The 20,352-nt window shown below is 49.0% G+C and overlaps 2 protein-coding genes across 3 annotated transcripts in view; one reads left to right on the top strand and one right to left on the bottom strand.

Annotated features, from left to right (window-relative positions):
- Positions 1 to 3,376: 3,376 nt before the first annotated feature.
- exosc4 (exosome component 4) lies at positions 3,377 to 10,896 on the bottom strand. The gene is made up of 3 exons (XM_080217782.1): positions 10,681 to 10,896; positions 7,482 to 7,688; positions 3,377 to 3,835 (listed from the first exon to the last, which is right to left on the bottom strand). Exons 1-3 carry the CDS (start codon positions 10,849 to 10,851, stop codon positions 3,476 to 3,478), a joined length of 738 nt encoding a protein of 245 aa, XP_080073908.1. The 5' UTR covers positions 10,852 to 10,896; the 3' UTR covers positions 3,377 to 3,475.
- Positions 10,897 to 11,567: 671 nt separating this feature from the next.
- The window catches only part of oplah (5-oxoprolinase, ATP-hydrolysing), an 80,093-nt gene continuing 71,308 nt past the window's right edge, over positions 11,568 to 20,352 (top strand). Inside the window, exons 1-3 of one of the 2 annotated variants that reach the window (XM_080214088.1) lie at positions 11,568 to 11,687; positions 13,819 to 14,002; positions 17,323 to 17,515. In XM_080214088.1, coding sequence (XP_080070214.1) covers positions 17,351 to 17,515 — 165 coding nt within the window. In that variant the 5' untranslated portion in view covers positions 11,568 to 11,687; positions 13,819 to 14,002; positions 17,323 to 17,350. The remainder of the gene's footprint in view (positions 11,688 to 13,818; positions 14,003 to 17,322; positions 17,516 to 20,352) is intronic. The other variant, XM_080214077.1, reaches the window with a different exon arrangement.

The following is a 20,352-nucleotide window of genomic DNA, read 5'->3' as shown; positions in this document are numbered from 1 at the left end:
GTGCCTGGAACCCAAGTTGATTCCTGGCTTGGATCAGTGTCTGTGTGGAGTCTGCATGTTCTCCCCATATCTGTGTGGGTTTCCTTCAGGTGCTCTGGTTTCCTCCACAGTCCAAAAGACATGCTGGTTAGGTGCGAAATTCTCTCTCAGTGTACCCGAACAGGCGCCAGAGTGTGGTGACTAGGGATTTTCCCAGTAACTTAATTGTAGTTAATGCAAGCCTACTTGTGACATTAATAAATAAACCTTAACAAAGCTCAAGAAGAGACCTTTGGCCATGTCCCACTGCCATCTCCAGCCTTCAATTACGAATCTTGAAATGCTTAGGGACATGTTAACTATAAAATGGAAATTCTTTTTCTCCTCCTCATATACAATCACAGCTGGGACTGTTAGCAGCTGGCACCATGACAGTGCGAGAGGAGAACTGTGCGGTAAGGATGCTATCGTCAGCTCAGCAATGGACCTGGCAGTTCAGAAACATCACAAGATATTTATACACCTGAATTGCATTGTAAACAATCCCTTTTTGAGAACTTGTCTCCCATTCCCAGAGGAATGCTCTTGTCTCCTGGCCATCGCCCTCCTTTGTGTGTGAAACTATCAGGATTTTTAACCATGGGGTCATCAGAATTCAGGCAGTTAGCCACAGGGGCATTTTTTCCAGCTGGCTGGGGGTGTGAAGAAGACATTGATATGCTCTGCAATCAGTGAAGACAGGTGATTGGAGTAGGGTCTTGTTGCTCATTACCAGACTGAGTAGGAAAACCTACTCACAGAGCTTTCTACAACCCTTCCTGTTGTTTGGGATTTCTGGTTATTTGAGAAGAGGTTATTGGAAATAATGAGTGCAGAATTCAGCTTCCTGTGTCTTGATTTGCACCGAGTCCAGTTCTAACCTCTTGTGTTTACAGACTTACGCTGGGCCCTAGTTAAGTAATGCCTTGCACCACCACAGTGGCACAGCAGTTAGTACTGCTGCCTCACAGCACTAGGGACCTGGATTCGATTCCCAGCTTGGGTCACTCTTTGTGTGGAGTTTGCACATTCTCCCCGTATCTGCATGGGTTTCCTCCCACAGTCCAAAGACGTGCAGGTTAGGTGGATTAGCTATGCTAAATTGACCTTAGTGACAGGGGTATTAGCAGGGTAAATGCGTGGTGTTTGGGGAATAAAGCCTGGGTGGGATTGTGGCTGGTACAGGCTCGATGGGCTGATTGGCCTCTTCTGCACCATAGGAATTTTAAAATTCTCGTCCTTGTTTTCAAATGGCTCCAGACTCTCCTCTCCCCTTCTCCATAATTTCCTCCAGTTCCACAACCCAGTTCTCTGCACTCACTCTGATCTCCTCTGCATTCCTGAATTTAGTTGCTCTGAATTTAATTGTGCCTTTAGCTGCCTGAACCCTAATCTCTGGAATTTACCTCCTATATCTTGTCACCTCTCTTCCATCCTTTAAAATGCTCCATAAAATCTGCCAATTTGAGCAAGTTTTTGGCAAGCGGCCCTAATATCATCTTCTGTGACTTGCTGCATAACACTCTCTGTGAGCCACAGGAACACGAGAGAGGAGCAGTCCACCATACCGTCCATTGAGCCTGCCCTGCCGTTAAATATGATCAAAGCTTATTGAGTACTGTAAGATTCTAACTATGGATGGTGGATTTTAAAGCAAAAGAAAAGGTTTGCACGAGTAGATTCAAAAGAGCATAGTTATTCTCGGAGTTGTTACCTGTAGAGTAGAAACTGAAACTAAACAACAGCCTGCAAAATACCCCAATGACATCACCATCAAATTATGTGACCAGTTCTTAAAGCAATCACGCAACCAGTTAAATATATAAAATCCATCCCCCTTTACATCTGTGGTCATGACAATTATCACTATGATGTGAAACATGGGATCATTAATAGTCTGGATGAGTACTATGCATTATTATACACCGTCAATAAGAAAAGCAGTCAGGGGGATGCATAATCCTCTTTGGTTGTACACAATGTTCTGGAATTTGGCTGTCCTTGTCATTAGAACAGTAGGTAATTCTTTTCTTGGAACTAATTCTGCATCATATTCACACGGTATAGTGGCAAAGTCACAATCATCAGGCAATTCAGATTGACCTAAGTCTTCTGTAGTAGTAATCACAACACTAGAGACTGAAGAAGTTTGTGTTCCTGGAGATGATTCTGAGAAATCATTTTGAGATTACTACAATTGGTCAGCATGGCATCTCCAAACTAGTTCATCATCGGGGGATGGCACAGTGGTTCGCACTGCTGCCTCACAGTGCCAGGAACCTGGGTTTGATTCTGGTCTTGGGTCACTATCTGTGTGGAGTTTGCACATTATCCACGTGTCTGTGTGGGTTTCCTCCAGGTGCTCCGCTTCCGCCCACAGTCCGAAAGATGTGTGGGTTAGGTTGATTGGCTATGCTAAATTGTCCCTTAGTGTCCTGGGATGTGTATGTTAGAGGGACCAGCGGGGTAAATATGTGCAGTTGGGGGGGATAAGGCCTCGGTAGGATTATGGTAGTGCAGACTAACTGGGCTGAATGGCCTCCTTCTGCACTGTAGGATTCTATGATCTTTGGTTTTAAATGTGTAAATAATCCAGCTTCCCACCTAGCTTTGCATCATGTGTGAATTTGTAAATATTGCATTTGGTCCCCACATCCAAATTATTGCTATACATTGTGAACAGCTGGGACACATGTACTAATCCTTACTGTACCCCACAATCCACAGCCTTACAACATGAAAATGACGTGTTTATTCCTTCTCTCTGGTGTGTCAATCCTCAATATATTGCCTCCTATCCCACGGGCTTTTATTTTAGTAATCAACCTCCAGCACATCTTTGGACATTAAGAGGCAACTTAGCATAGTCAATCCACCTAACTTCCGCATTTTTGGACTGTGGGAGGAAACCGGAGCACCTGGAGGAAACCCATGCAGACATGGGGAGAATATACTAATTCCACACAGTCACCCAAGGCCAGAATTGAATATGGGTCCAAGCGCTGGAAGGCAGCAGTGCTAAACACTCTACCATCGTGCCGCCCCAAACATATGAATTAAAGAGTAGGCCATTCGGCCCCACGAGACTGCTCTGCTATTCAATAAGATCCCGGCTGATCTGATTGTGGCCTCAAATCCTTATTTGACTAACCCCAATAACCTTTGACACCCTCTTTAGTCCAGAACTATTTACCTCTGCCTTAAATATATTCAGTGACTATCTCCACCGCTTTCTGGGGAAGAGAGTTCCACAAAATGACGAAACCTTCAATAACATGTCTCCCTTTTCAGGAACAAATGTCACTCACACATTTACACATGACGCTGAATTAGGTGACAGAGTAAGGAAGGTTCAAAGTTTTGTAATAATTCTTTAATATAAAAAAAGTATCAATTTTATTGAGGGAAACCTCACACACCCAACACAACAACATGGAAGAGTCCGTCTCTTGGTCCATCACTCCCCCACCAGTGTAGTAACTTCCTGAACATGCTCCCTGACCACACGGTCCAGCACAGCGTACACATCCCTGCACGCCTTGACTGCTGCGTCCACCACTTTCTCCAGGTGGTCCTCGTGCAGTCTGGAGTTCATTTCCAGCAGAGCGATCTGCTGGGACTTGGGGAGCAGGGCCAATGCCACTTGGGGGCCCCCTGCAGACTCCTCGATGTAGCTGAGGTCCACCAAGGGGCTGTCCTCAATAAATCCCGTGGAGCAGGCGCACACATAGTCCCTCATGGGGATCCCTGCGTCAATCACTGCCAGAGTCGCCGCATTGACACAGGCGCAATAGTTCCCACCATCTGCCTGCAGGATCTGTGGGAGAGGAAACAAAACTGAATGTAAGCAGGGAGGGGATTAATTCCCAGTTCAATTCCAATCATAGAATCCCAAGAATGCAGAGGAGGCCATTCAGCCCATCGAGTCTGTACCGACTGAGACTCTATCCCCATAACCCCATGCATTTATCCTGTCAATCCTCCTGACACTAGGGTCAATTTAGTGTAGCCATTCCACCTAACCTGTACATCTATGGACTGTGACAGAGCACCCGGAGAAAACCTATGCAGACACATGGAGAACGTGCAAACTCCACACAGACAATGACCAAGGCCAGAATCAAACCTGGGTCCCTGGTGTTGTGAGGCAGCAGTGCTAACCACTGCGTCACCAAGCCACCCATATGAGAAGGGCTGCAGAGTGCCTTTGTAGTAAGTCCTGTGGTCCAGAACCAGACAGGCACCAGCCTGACCTTCAACCTGCCATCAAAGCTCCCCTAGTGACACCACAGGTAAATACACATCAGTGAATGTTTAATTCACCATAGGAAGAGGAGGCCATTCAGCCCCTCCAAACCATTACACAGAAGGAGATGGCCACTCAGCCCCTCGAGGCTAAATCACGAGACCAGAAGATCAGTCGGCCCTCTCAAACCTGTTAAATCATTCTGTTAGATCACTACTGATGTGGACATCAACTCCATTTACACACTTTTGCTCTGTGATCCTCAATTCCCTGACCAACACAATTCTATCCACCTCAGTTTTAGAATCTCTGACTCCCAGCACCATGACCCTCTTCTTGGGCAGGGGTGTGGGTGGAGAGTTCCAGGTGATCAATCCCTTTGTTGTGAAGAGGTGCTGCTTGACATCATCCCCTGAGCAGCTGGCTTCTCATTGAGGTTCTGGGCTGCCTCGCCACCCCCACCCAGAGGGGATAGTTTCAATTTATCTTTGGTCAGGCTAACTTCAATGAGCCAGAAACAGTGGAATGGGCTGTTGGCGAACAGCAGGTCAGAGCCTGGTAACGACTAACTCTTACATCACTGGCAAAGCACAAACGCACGCGGGATATCAAAGAAACATTTCAGCAAAAATCATCACCAGAAAACGTTGGGAATTTTTTCAGAAGCAGAATGTCTGGGCCAATCGCAAATATACAGCTAGCAACAACTGAAGAGTCACTTCACAACTGCTGGTCAGGAGAAACAGAAAACAGGAGTTGGAGGCCATTCGGCCTGCTCTCCCCTTTATTACAATCATGGCTGATCATCCAACTCAATCGCCTATCCTGCTTTCTCCCCATAACCACAGAACAAATCCCCCTCCAATTCTCAGATCTCAAACAATGACGAGACAGAATACAGAAATGAGAGAGAATCTGATAAACTGGCAACAATAATCTCTCCCTCAATGTCAACAAAACAACGGAGATTGTCAAAGAAAGCATAAAGGAGAACATGCCCCTGTCTACATCAATGGGGATGAAGTGGAAAGGGTTGAGATCTTCACGATTTTAGATCACTAACAACCTGTCCTGGTTCCCCCCACGCCGACACTACAGTTAAGAAAGCCCACCAACGCCTCTACTTTCTCAGGAGGTGAAGGAAATTTGGCTACGACTCTCACCAACCCGTACAGGTGCACCATAGAAAGCATTCTTTCTGGTTGTATCACAGCTTGGTATGGGCTCCTGCTCTGCAAAACAGCGCAAGAAACTACAAAAGGTTGTGAGTGCAGCCCAATCCATCACGTAAACCAGTCTCCCATCCATTGACTGTCTTCACTTCCTCTGCCTCAGAAAAGCAGCCAGCATAATTAAGGATGCCACAGACCCTGGACATTCTCTCTTCCATCTTCTTCAATCGGGAAAAAGATACAAAACTCTGAGGTCATGTGCCCGCAACCGACTCAAGAGCAGCTTCCCTGCTGCTGTCACACTTTTGAATGGACTCACCCTGTACTAAATTGATCTTTCTCTACACCCTAGCTATGACTGTAACACTACATTCTGCACTCTCTCATTTCCTTCTCTATGAACGGTATACTTTCTTTGTATAGCATGCAAGAAATATGCCTTTGATCACATTCGCCCTAAGTGCTATAGGCACTTGAATACATTCAATGTTTTGACATCAATTATTTCCTGTGGTCATGAATTCCACAGGTTCACCACTCTTTAGGTGAAGAAATGTCTCCTCACCTCCATCCTAAATGATCCACCCTAAACCCTCAGACTGTGACTCCTGGCTCTGACCTCCCCACCATCAGAAAGATCCTTGCTGCATCTACCCTGTCTAGACCTGTTAGAATTTTATAAGTCTCTATGAAATCCCCCCTCATTCATCTGAATTCCAGCGAAAACAATCCTAATCCAGTCAATCTCTCCTCATACATCAGTCCCACCATCCCTGGAATCAGCCTGGTAAACCTTCGCTGTACTCCCTCAACAGCAAGAACATCCTCATAAGAACATAAGAAATAGGAGCAGGAGTAGGCCATCTAGCCCTTCGAGCCTGCCCCGCCATTCAATAAGATCATGGCTGATCTGTCGTGGCTCAGTTCCACATTCCCGCCCTCTCCCCATAACCCTTAATCTCCTCTCTTATCAAAAACCCATCAACCCGCGTCTTAAAAATATTTAGCGAGGCAGCCTCCACCACTTCAACGGGCAGAGAATTCCAGAGATTCACCACCCTTTGAGTGAAGAAGTTCCTCCTCAACTCCGTTCTAAACCGACCCCCCTTTATCTTGAGGCTGTGCCCTCTAGTCCTATTATCCTTTCTAAGCGGGAAGAGTCTCTCCACCTCTATCCTATCCATCCCGTTCATCATCTTATACGTCTCAATGAGATCTCCCCTCATTCTTCGAAACTCTAACGAGTACAAGCCTAGTTTATTCAGCCTCTCCTCATAGCTCAACCCCCTCAACTCTGGCATCAACCTAGTAAACCTCCTCTGCACTCCCTCCAAGGCCAAAATATCCTTGCGTAAGTACGGCGCCGAAAACTGCACACAGTACTCCAGCTGCGGCCTCACCAATGCCCTATACAGCCGCAGCAAGACCTCCCTACTTTTATATTCAATCCCCCTCGCTATGAAGGCCAGCATCCCATTCGCGTTCCTGACCACCTGCAAGCTGGGTTTTTGCGACTCATGCATAAGGACCCTGAGGTCCCTCTGCACTGTTGCCTGCTGCAGTTTTTCGCCACGTTTTTTCCTTTCCTTCCTCAGAAGAGACCAAAACAGCGCACAACACTCGAGTTGTGGCCTCAATAATCCCCGTATAATTGCAGCCAAAAGGACAGAATCTAGTTACAGGGGTATCCTCACATTTTTCACTGCCAGAGGTTAGAGCCAGAGCGGGGGGCTGCAGTCAGCAGGAGCAATACTCCCCAATCCAGGGCAGAGATGGGATCAGGCTGGGGACAAGGAGTGCTAAAATTAAATGTTAAGAAGGGGCAGAGCCAGGGAGAGAGTGTTCAGGGAAGGCACCGTGCTGCAACATACCTGATGTGGGTATGCCGGCGTTGGACTGGGGTAAACACAGTAAGAAGTCTGACAACACCAGGTTTAAGTCCAACCGATTTATTTGATAGTAAACTCACAAGCTTTCAAGGTTTACCTCTTCGTCAGGTGAATGAAACGTTCTGGCCTCAGAGCATACCTGCATACTCAACATACCTGCACATAGATGTCAATCTGGGATCGTGGGTAAAGTTGAGTTAAGATGGCAGCTTCGAACGTCTGTTTCAGATGCAAGGTCATCTCAGAAGATTTGCGATCACCATGAGGGCGTCTCTTACGCTCACCCGTGCTGAAGGTCGCCATGCTGTACTGACAGTTCACCATTGCCTTGTCATGGAGGGCTTTACTGCGAGCACCACGCATCTAAAACAACAGATACATAATCACCAACCACACAACTAACAGTGATACATTGCACTGACACACTAATCTCAGACTTTTACTCTGTATCTAACCCCGTGACGAGTGGAGTGCCCCAGGGGTCGGTGCTGGGGCCTCAGCTATTTACCATTTATATAGATGATCTGGAGGAGGGAACCGAGTGTATGGTGTCGAAATTTGCTGATGACACCAAGATTGGTGGAACGGCAAATTGTGCGGAGGGTGCGGACGGTGTGGAGAGTCTGCAGAAGGATCTAGATAGGCTGGGCGAATGGGCCAGGAACTGGCAAATGGAATTTAATGTTGGCAAATGTGAGGTTGTCCACTTTGGTAGGAATAATGGTAGGAAGGACTATTACTTACATGGCGAAAAACTGCAGCATGCGACGGTGCAGAGGGACCTCGGAGTCCTTGTGCATGAGTCACAAAAACTCAGCCTACAGGTGCAGCAGGTGGTCAAGAAGGCAAATGGGATGCTGGCCTTCATAGCGAGGGGGATTGAATATAAGAACATAAGAAATAGGAGCAGGAGTAGGCCATCTAGCCCTTCGAGCCTGCCCCGCCATTCAATAAGATCATGACTGATCTGTCGTGGCTCAGTTCCACATTCCCACCCTCTCCCCATAACCCTTAATCCCCTTGCCTATCAAAAACCCACCAACCCGCGTCTTAAAAATATTTAGCGAGGCAGCCTCCACCACTTCAACGGGCAGAGAATTCCAGAGATTCACCACCCTTTGAGTGAAGAAGTTCCTCCTCAACTCTGTTCTAAAGCGCCCCCCCCTTTAACTTGAGGCTGTGCCCTCTAGTCCTACTGTCCTTTCTGAGCGGGAAGAGTCTCTCCACCTCTATTCTATCCATCCCATTCATCATGTCATATGTCTCAATGAGATCTCCCCTCATTCTTCTAAACTCTAACGAGTACAAGCCCAGTTTATTCAGCCTCTCCTCATAGCTCAACTCCCCTCAACTCCGGCATCAGCCTAGTAAACCTCCTCTGCACTCCTTCCAAGGCCAAAATATCCTTGCGTAAGTGCGGCGACCAAAACTGCACACAGTACTCCAGCTGCGGCCTCACCAGTGCCCTATACAGCTGCAGCAAGACCTCCCTACTTTTATATTCAATCCCCCTCGCTATGAAGGCCAGCATCCCATTTGCCTTCCTGACCACCTGATGCACCTGCAGGCTGGGTTTTTGCAACTCATGCACAAGGACCCTGGAGTCCCTCTGCACCGTCGCCTGCTGCAGTTTTTCGCCACATAAGTAATAGTCCTTCCTACCATTATTCCTACCAAAGTGGACCACCTCACACTTGCCAACATTAAATTCCATTTGCCAGTTCCTGGCCCATTCGCCCAGCCTATCTAGATCCTTCTGCAGACTCTCCACACCATCCGCGCAATTTGCCGTTCCACCAATCTTGGTGTCATCAGCAAATTTCGACACCCTACACTCGGTTCCCTCCTCCAGATCATCTATATAAATGGTAAATAGCTGAGACCCCAGCACCAACCCCTGGGGCACTCCACTAGTCACCAACCGCCAATCCGAATAGAACCCATTAACCCCCACTCTCTGCCTTCTATTAGGCAGCCAATCCTCTATCCACGCTAACACCCTACCCCCAACTCCATGCCCCCTTACCTTCTGCAATATAAAAGTAGGGAGGTCTTGCTGCAGCTGTATAGGGCACTGGTGAGGCCGCAGCTGGAGTACTGAGTGCAGTTTTGGTCGCCGCACTTACGCAAGGATATTTTGGCCTTGGAGGGAGTGCAGAGGAGGTTTACTAGGCTGATACCGGAGTTGAGGGGGTTGAACTATGAGGAGAGGTTGAATAAACTAGGCTTTTACTCATTGGAGTTTAGAAGAATGAGGGAGATCTCATTGAGACATATAAGATGATGAATGGGATGGATAGGATAGAGGTGGAGAGGCTCTTCCCGCTCAGAAAGGACAGTAGGACTAGAGGGCACAGCCTCAAGATAAAGGGGGGGCGCGGTTTAGAACAGAGTTGAGGAGGAACTTTTTCACTCAAAGGGTGATGAATCTCTGGAATTCTCTACCCGTTGAAGTGGTGGAGGATGACTCGCTAAATATTTTTAAGACGCGGGTTGATAGGTTTTTGATAGGCAAGGGGATTAAGGGTTATGGGGAGAGGGCGGGGATGTGGAACTGAGACACGACAGATCAGCCATGATCTTGTTGAATGGTGGGGCAGGCTCGAGGGGCTAAATGGTCTACTCCTGCTCCTATTTCTTATGTTCTTATGTGCTGTACCTGTCCTGGGAGTATTTGATGGGGGGACAGTGTAGAGGGAGCTTTACTCTGTATCTAACCCCGTGCTGTACCTGTCCTGGGAGTGTTTGATGGGGGACAGTGTAGAGGGAGCTTTACTCTGTATCTAACCCCATGCTGTACCTGTCCTGGGAGTGTTTGATGGGGGGACAGTGTAGAGGAAGCTTTACTCTGTATCTAACCCCGTGCTGTCCCTGTCCTGGGAGTGTTTGATGGGGGGACAGTGTAGAGGGAGCTTTACTCTGTATCTAACCCCGTGCTGTACCTGTCCTGGGAGTGATTGATGGGGACAGTGTAGAGGGAGCTTTACTCTGTATCTAACCCCGTGTTGTACCTGTCCTGGGAGTGTTTGATGGGGGGACAGTGTAGAGGGTGCTTTACTCTGTATCTAACCCTGTGCTGTACCTGTCCTGGGAGTGTTTGATGGGGGGACAGTGTAGAGGGAGCTTTACTCTGTATCTAACCCCGTGCTGTACCTGTCCTGGGAGTGTTTGATGGGGGGGACAGTGTAGAGGGAGCTTTACTCTGTATCTAACCCCGTGCTGTACCTGTCCTGGGAGTGTTTGATGGGGGACAGTGTAGAGGGAGCTTTACTCTGTATCTAACCCCGTGCCGTTGCTGCACATGCGCAGAGTGGCTGCTGCCGGTACCGCGCACGTGCAGTACAGCCGCTCTCACCTCGTGCGGACCGTAAACCACTGCCAGCGCCTTGGTGTTTCCCTGCTCGATGTAAGCCGAGCCGTCGGCCTGAGCAAACACTCCCATCCGCGCCTGGATCTTCCTGAGCTCGGTTGGCTTCCTGCCGTCAATGCGGTACCCCTGATCCGACAGGAGCTCCATCCCCGCCATCTTGTCAGAAAGCGCGCCCACCGCCGGACTTCAGTACCCAGCATCCCCAGCGGCAGGCCCGGGGCTTGCCGGGAGCACGGACTACATCTCCCGGCATCCCCAGGACTTCATCCGGGATGTGACGGTGGAGTTGGCATGGAGCACTCTGGGAGTTGTAGTCCATTGGTCACCTGTCTTATCAGAATTATAGAATCAGGAATCGGTGACAGGAACTGCACATTTTTCATGGTCAAAATATTTGTGAATCCACAATACGGAATGTTTCTGTCAGGAAAGTGTTTGTTTTCTCTGTATTAAAGAGATGAAGATATTCTGGGTGTGAACCAATGATCGGGTGGGCGTTGTCGCCTGATTGGACAGTGAGTGGACCAATTAAAATGAAGGGGATTGCTCAGTCCTTACTGAGTGTGCCCATTGGTCTGTGCTCCTGGCCAATCACATTAGGGATTGATGAGCGTTCTAACAGCGCGGGAGCTGATTGGTCCGCGGGCTGTGCTATTCAGAATCTAACTCTAATGGGATTGGCTGAACACCCCTGATCGAGGCAGTTTCCAATTGGCTAGCTATTAGAATACCTCTCTATGATTGGTTGAGTTTCTCGGCGTGACGCTGATTGGTTAGTGCCCGGACTCCGGCCCGTCGCTATTGGATACCAGCCTGAGGGCCGCGGTGTCTGATTGGTTGATGCTGGGGAATGGGCGGGGCTGTCACCCGGCTGGCTGTCAGATTCTGAATCAGCTGCGGGCGTCCGAGTCCCCGTGGCCGGAGCGCAACTGTCCGAGTGCCAGCTGTCCGAGACCCTGCGGCCGGAGCGGAGCCGCTGGCACCTCAGCCCGGTCAGTGCATCTGTGACAGGGTCAAAGGGGCGTTCAGAGGACACAGTTCATCCCGGGGTCACTGACCAGTTTGGGATTTAGAGGGTAAATCCTGGATCAACTGAGTGAGACTGACTGGGGATGAGAGTCAGACCGACTGGGGATGAGAGTCAGACTGACTGGGGATGAGAGTCAGACTGACTGGGGATCAGAGTCAGACCGACTGGGGATCAGAGTCAGACTGACTGGGGATGAGAGTCAGACTGACTGGGGATCAGAGTCAGACCGACTGGGGATGAGAGTCAGACCGACTGGGGATGAGAGTCAGACCGACTGGGGATCAGAGTCAGACCGACTGGGGATGAGAGTCGGACCGACTGGGGATGAGAGTCGGACCGACTGGGGATGAGAGTCGGACCGACTGGGGATGAGAGTCGGACCGACTGGGGATGAGAGTCGGACCGACTGGGGATGAGAGTCGGACCGACTGGGGATCTGAGTCGGACCGACTGGGGATGAGAGTCGGACCGACTGGGGATGAGAGTCGGACCGACTGGGGATGAGAGTCGGACCGACTGGGGATGAGAGTCGGACCGACTGGGGATCAGAGTCGGACCGACTGGGGATGAGAGTCGGACCGACTGGGGATCTGAGTCGGACCGACTGGGGATGAGAGTCGGACCGACTGGGGATCTGAGTCGGACCGACTGGGGATGAGAGTCGGACCGACTGGGGATGAGAGTCGGACCGACTGGGGATGAGAGTCGGACCGACTGGGGATGAGAGTCGGACCGACTGGGGATCAGAGTCGGACCGACTGGGGATGAGAGTCGGACCGACTGGGGATGAGAGTCGGACCGACTGGGGATCAGAGTCGGACCGACTGGGGATCAGAGTCAGACCGACTGGGGATCAGAGTCGGACCGACTGGGATCAGAGTCGGACGGACTGGGGATCAGAGTCAGACCGACTGGGGATCAGAGTCAGACCGACTGGGGATCAGAGTCAGACCGACTGGGGATCAGAGTCAGACCGACTGGGGATCAGAGTCAGACCGACTGGGGATCAGAGTCAGACCGACTGGGGATCAGAGTCAGACCGACTGGGGATCAGAGTCAGACTGACTGGGATCAGAGTCGGACGGACTGGGGATCAGAGTCAGACCGACTGGAGATCAGAGTCAGACTGACTGGGATGAGAGTCAGACCGACTGGGGATGAGAGTCAGACTGACTGGGGATCAGAGTCAGTCTGACTGGGGATGAGAGTCAGACCGTCTGGGGATCAGAGTCAGACCGACTGGGGATCAGAGTCAGTCTGACTGGGGATGAGAGTCAGACCGACTGGGGATCAGAGTCAGACCGACTGGGGATCAGAGTCGGACCGACTGGGGATCAGAGTCGGACCGACTGGGGATCAGAGTCGGACCGACTGGGGATCAGAGTCGGACCGACTGGGGATCAGAGTCGGACCGACTGGGGATCAGAGTCGGACCGACTGGGGATCAGAGTCGGACCGACTGGGGATCAGAGTCGGACCGACTGAGGATCAGAGTCGGACCGACTGGGGATCAGAGTCGGACCGACTGGGGATCAGAGTCGGACCGACTGGGGATCAGAGTCGGACCGACTGGAGATCAGAGTCAGAGTGACTGGGGATCAGAGTCAGACTGACTGGGATGAGAGTCAGACTGACTGGGGATCAGAGTCGGACTGACTGGGATCAGAGTCGGACGGACTGGGGATCAGAGTCGGACGGACTGGGATCAGAGTCGGACGGACTGGGGATCAGAGTCAGACTGACTGGGATGAGAGTCAGACTGACTGGAGGTCAGAGTCAGACTGACTGGAGATCAGAGTCGGACGGACTGGGGATCAGAGTCAGACGGTCTGGGGATCAAAGTGTGACTGACTGGAATCAGAGTGAGAATGGTGCTGGGGAAATGGGTGTTCTGGCTACCTGCTCTGAGTACCATTGCCCTCCAATTGTTCCCTTATCTGGAAGGCACACAATTTGCCTTTCTCTTGAGATAGCGATCGGAATTTGTTTACAGTCTGTTCCATTCCCAAAGTGCAGAAAGGATTAAATATGTACGTGGTTACTAAATCTGTCTAAAATGCTGAAAGTCATTGCTTTTCTTTCATTGTCTTTAGGTTAATGAAACTCTGAAACAACGTATAAAACTTTGGTGCAATTCTGTTGTTGTCACTGGATCATTGTGAGCAACGTCTAGCTCATTTTTGTGTTTCCACTGCCTGTATCTCAGGCAAGTGTGTCCCAGTCTGTGTGAACTAGGATGGAATTCCAGCAGTTACCATCCCGCCACACACACTCCTGGTAATTTCAAACTACACACTGCTGTAAGCTTTGGGACTGACCTACAGAGCAAAGTTCATAACTCAACAATGATTTATGTACACAGTTATGTTATGTAACAGATCCATTGTACATTAACACAGACAGGGTATCTGAGAAGGTCAGGAGGTTTAACATTAGCCAGTTGTAATACTTTCAGGACAGGAATTGCAACTCTAAATTACCTTTAGCGTCTTCAGAATCTCCCAAAGCGCTTTCCCAAAGTACTTTACAAGTACAGTCACTGTTGCAGTGTGTGAAATATGGCAGTCAGTTTACACACAGGAAGCTCACTCAGACACCAGCATTACACCGGTCAGATAGTCTGCATGTGACAAGGGATAGGAATTGGCCCAGGACACCTGTGGTAATTCCTCCAGCCAGCGCTGTGTCAACATTGATACCCACCTGAGGGGACAGTAAAGGCTCAGAATAAAGTCACAGCGCCTCTGTGACTTTAGGACTCACCCTCTGACAGTGCGCCACTACCTCAGTACTGACCTTCTGACAGTGGGCACTCCCTCAGCACTGACACTCTGACAGTGCGGCACTCCCTCAGCACTGACCCTCTGACAGTCAGCACTCCCTCAGCACTGACTCTCTGACAGTGCAGCACTCCCTCAGCACTGACCCTCTGACAGTGTGGCTCTGCCTTGGCACTGACCCTCTGACAGTGCGGCACTCCCTCAGCACCGACCCTCTGACAGTGCGGCACTCCCTCAGCACTGACCCTCTGACAGTGCGGCACTCCCTCAGCACTGACCCTCTGACAGTGCGTCACTCCCTCAGCAGTGCGGTCTGTACTCGTTGGAGTTTAGAAGGATGAGGGGGGATCTTATAGAGACGTATAAGATAATGAAGGGGATGGATAGGGTACAGGTAGAGAGATTCTCCCCGCTCAGAAAGGACAGCAGGACTAAGAACGTAAGAACACAAGAACATAAGAAAGAGGAGCAGGAGTAGGCCATCTAGCCCCTCAAGCCTGCCCTGCCATTCAATAACATCATGGCTGACTGTCGTGTATCAGTTCCACATTCCCGCCCTCTCCCCATAACCCTTAATCCCCTCTCTTATCAAAAACCCATCAACCCGCGTCTTAAAAATATTTAGCGAGGTAGCCTCCACCACTTCAACAGGCAGAGAATTCCAGAGATTCACCACCCTTTGAGTGAAGAAGTTCCTCGTCAACTCCATTCTAAACCGCCCCCCTTTATCTTGAGGCTGTGCCCTCTAGTCCTACTGTCCTTTCTGAGCGGGAAGAGCTTCTGCACCTCTATCCTATCCATCCCATTCATCATCTTATATGTCTCAATGAGATCTCCCATAACGAGTACAAGCCTAGTTTATTCAGCCTCTCCTCATAGTTCAACCCCCTCAACTCCGGTATCAGCCTAGTAAACCTCCTCTGCACTCCCTCCAAGGCCAAAATATCCTTGCGTAAGTGTGGCGCCCAAAACTGCACACAGTACTCCAGCTGTGGCCTCACCAGTGCCCTATACAGCTGCAGCAAGACCTCCCTACTTTTATATTCATCCCCCTCGCTATGAAGGCCAGCATCCCATTTGCCTTCCTGACCACCTGCTGCACCTGCAGGCTGGGTTTTTGCGACTCATGCACAAGGACCCCGAGGTCCCTCTGCACCGTCGCATGCTGCAGTTTTTCGCCATGTAAGTAATAGTCCTTCCTACCATTATTCCTACCAAAGTGGACAACCTCACATTTGCCAACATTAAATTCCATTTGCCAGTTCCTGGCCCATTCGCCCAGCCTATCTAGATCCTTCTGCAGACTCTCCACACCCTCCGCACAATTTGCCGTTCCACCAATCTTGGTGTCATCAGCAAATTTCGACACCATACACTCAGTTCCCTCCTCCAGATCATCTATATAAATGGTGAATAGCTGAGGCCCCAGCACCGACCCCTGGGGCACTCCACTAGTCACCAACTGCCAATCCGAATAGCACCCATTGACCCCCACTCTCTGCCTCCTATTTGACAGCCAATCCTCTATCCACGCTATACCCTACCCCCAACTCCATGCCCCCTTACCTTCTGTAATAACCTCTTGTGAGGCACCTTGTCAAACACCTTCTGAAAATCAAGAAAGACCACATCCACCGGCTCTCCTCTATCCACCGCCCTAGACACATCCTCATAGAACTCCAACAAATTCGTCAGACACGACTTCCCCTTAACAAAACCGTGCTGCGTCTGCTCTATCAAACAATTCTCCTCAAGATGCCTCGCTATTTTCTCCTTGATCACGGATTAGAGGGCACAGCCTCAAGATAAGGGGGGAGCAGTTTAGAATAGAGTTGAGGAGGAACTTCTTCACTCAAAGGGTGGTGAATCTCTGGAATTCTCTGCCCGTTGAAGTGGTGGAGGCTACCTCGCTAAATATATTTAAGACACGGGTAGATAGGTTTTTGGTAGTCAAGGGAATTAAGGGTTATGGGGAGAAAGTGGGAAAGTGGAACTGATCCACTTCAGATCAGCCATGATCTTATTGAATGGCAGGGCAGGCTTGAAGGGCTAGATGGCCTACTCCTGCTCCTATTTCTTATGTTCTCCCTCAGCACTGACCCTCTGACAGTGCAGCTCTCCCTCAGCACTGACCCTCCGACAGTGGGCGGCACGGTGGCACAGTGATTAGTACTGCTGCTTCACAGCTCCAGGGTCCTGGATTCGATTCCCAGCTCAGGTCGCTGTGTGTGTGGTGTTTGCACATTCTCCTCATGTCTGCGTGGGTTTCGTCCGGGTGCTCCGGCTTCCTCCCACAGTCCATAGATGTGCGGGTTAGGTTGGTTGGCCTTGCAAAGAAATTACCCCTTAGTGTCCAGGGATGCATAAGTTGCAGGGGTTAGTGGGTATGATATGGGGGTAGGACCTGGGTGGGATTGTGTTCGGTGCAGACTTGATGGGCCTCTTTCTGCACTGTAGGGTTTCTATGATTCTATGATTCTAACTCCCTCAGTACTATCTCTGCCATGAGTATTGAAGGCAGGCTTTTTAAGCCTATCACTCTACCCAGACCAGAATTCTAGGACCCAAGGTGCAGACCTCCTCACTGTAATCCACGGACTGGACCTGTCTTTGATGCACAGTGTTGGGTGCTGGTGACAGGAAGGTGGTGGGTGGTTGAATTGCTGCAATTAAAGGCAAAAACCCAGCAGCATTCATTGCAGCCATTGGATCAGGGGCTCACCCTCAGAGGCTTGCTGGCTTCAGAGATAGGGTTAACGGGAGGAGATCGCTGTGTTGCTTTCTTTAGCCAACATCCTTTCCCTTTCTCTCTGACAGTCGCACCGGGAATCACTGCCTGTGAGCGATGAAGCCAGAGAGGTTTCAGTTTGCTATCGATCGTGGTGGGACTTTCACCGACGTGTTTGCCGTGTGTCCCGGGGGTAAGGTCCGAGTCATGAAGCTGCTTTCGGAGGACCCGGCTAATTACCGCGACGCTCCCACAGAGGGCATCAGGAGAATACTACAGGAGGTCAGTTACTGAGCTGGGTATATCAGCATGTTAATTCAATACTAATTGGGTAAAACTGCGTGGAAGAGATGGGCATTAACTGGGGATGATTCACATATGCTGCTGTAAATATGATGTGGAGATGCCAGCGTTGGACTGGAGTGAGCACAGTAAGAAGTCGCTCAACACCAGATTAAGGTTTATTTGGAATCACGAGCTTTCAGAGCTCTGCTCCTTCAGCAAGTGAGTGGAGGTTAGTTCACAAATAGGCAATTGTGCCTTGGCCTATATATGCCGTGTTTGTGAAACCTATCAATCTACACACCTGATGAAGGGCCGCACTGCGAAAGTTCATGATACCAAATAAACCTGTTGGACTTTAACCTGGTGTTGAGAGACTTCTTACTGTGCTCCTGTAAATTGGATGGACTATAAATGGGATTATTATATTCAGAGCTGCATGTTTGTAATGTAGGGCCACTATAAAAACAAGCTTATAAAAGTGCATCAGTAATGGCTCCTGTTTTATTCTTAGACTTCCTGGAAAAGAAGCATGCACGGAATTTCTCACAGTAAATCACTGCACAGACCTAACTCACGGACCACAATCAGTAAGGACAGGCAACAGCACCTCCTCCATGATCACACTCAAAACCGATACCCCACAAGGCTGTGTTCTCAGCCCCCTACTACACTCCTTATACACCTATTACTGCGTGGCCAAATTCCTCTCTAACTCGATTTTCAGGTTTGCTGATGACACCAGCTTCGCGGGTTGGATCTCAAACAATAATGAGACAGAGTACAGGAGTGAGATAGAGAATGAGATAGTGAATTGGTGTGATGACAATAATCTCTCCCCCAGTGTCAACAAAACAAAGGGAGAGTCATTGACTTCAGGAAGCGTAAAAGGAGAATATGCCCCTGTCTACATCAATGGGGATGAAGTGGAAATGATCAAGAGCTTCAAGTTTCTAAGTGTCCAGATCACCAATAATTTGTCCTGGTCCCTCCATGCCATGTCATAGTTAAGAAAGCCCACCAACACCTCTACTTTTAAAGAAGGAAATTTGGCATGTCTGCTACAACTCTCACCAACATTAACAGATGCACCATAGAAAGCATTCTTTCTGGTTGTATCACAGCTTGGTATGACTCCTACTCTGCCAAGACTGCAAAAAAACTGCAAAGTGTTGGGAATGAAGCTGAGTCCATCACACAAACCAGCCTCCCATCCATTGACTCTGTCTACAATCTACATTGACTCTTCCTGCTGCCTCGGCAAAGCAGGCAGAATAATCAAGGACTCCATTCATCCCAGACATTCTCTCTTCCACTTTCTTCTGTCAGGAAAAAGATACAAAAGTCTGAGGTCACATACCAACCGACTCAAGAACAGCTTCCTCCTTGCTGCTGTCGGACTTTTGAATGGACATACATAGAAACATAGAACAGTATAGCACATTCGGCCCTCAATGTTGTGCCGAGTATGTCCAAACCCAAGATCAAGCTATCCCACTCCCTTATTGACTAATACTGTGACATTAATGATTTGTGAATCTGATACTGAGGCTCTAGACTAGAGTGCAAAAGAGGACAAAGATGTCCCTCAAACTGAACATTTTTAATATTTATTTATAAGAGGCTCCAAACCTTAGGAGTATTATTTATGGTGGTAGATAGAGGCAGAGATATGACTGAAGTTTTGAAATTATAGGAGGTTCGATTGTAATGTGTTTAGATAATATTTTTGAAATGAATAATGTTGGTGGAAGGAGACGGCCAATGGCTAATCAGAGATGATACCAAGAAGCAATTTTCCCAATGAGTCATGAACCTGCAAGTAGCTATTGTGGGCACTTACATTCCTTTATTAAGGAACATGGCACATTCCTGACTCACGACACCCTGCTGTGTAGAGTGGCCAAGTTCACATCACCATATGCGACCATGGTCTCTTGCTTGCCTTAGAATCTGGCAATTTCAAAGCCTTTCCTAAGAGTCTGCGCATCCTTATGTGGGATTTATACCCTCCCCTTGTCATTCATGTTATGTGGTCAGAAGGTTGCACGTTAGAAAATATTTTTCCCACTTTTTGAAGGCTTGCCAGAAATCAAAGAGTAGCTTAAGAAAATGCCGTACTCGCTGAAGCCAGCTTTGCAGACTATGACACAGCTTTACAGTGTGCCATGTGGATACACAACAACCGTAGCACTTAGCATGGATACAGTTAGAATGCAGTCTCAGTGCTCCATCTGCAGGAGAATCTCACTTTGGGTTCTATTAGTCAATTTCGACTAAACAAACTTTCAGCCAGTGCTTCCCCCTGATGTTAAGCTGCTAATGTAAATGCAATGCTAATGCATACATTGCAGAATGCTTCAAGACTTACAGTTTGCCACTTGAAACCAGCTTTAATAAACTTACCTCGCACTAAGTTGATCTTTCTCTACACCCTAGCTATGACTGTAACACTTCATTTTGTACTCTCTCCTTTCCTTCTGTATGAATGGTATGCTTTGTCTGTACAGCACACAAGAAACAATACTTTTCGCTGAATGTTAATACATGTGACAATAATAAATATTCAAATGCAGGAAGGGGAGATGGTAATTACACTGTGCACAGTAATGGGGACACCCAGGATATTGTTTGCAAAAATTTGCTGGTGTAGTGAGGACCTTTCTGAAGGAGCAGTGGCACAGTGGCGCAATGGTTAGCATTGCTGCCTCACAGCACCGGGGACCTGGGTTCAATTCCCGGCTTGGGTCACTGCCCCAGGTCTGCGTGGTTTTCCTCCAGGTGCTCCGGTTTCCTCCCACAGTCTGAAAGATGTGCTGGTTAGGTGCATCGGTCGA

Source organism: Carcharhinus amblyrhynchos, chromosome 2, assembly GCF_965287045.1.
Source record: "Carcharhinus amblyrhynchos chromosome 2, sCarAmb.v2.hapA, whole genome shotgun sequence".
NCBI lineage: Eukaryota > Metazoa > Chordata > Chondrichthyes > Carcharhiniformes > Carcharhinidae > Carcharhinus > Carcharhinus amblyrhynchos.
The sequence above is the reverse complement of the archived record's forward strand: the minus strand, read 5'-3'. Positions and strand labels throughout refer to the sequence as shown.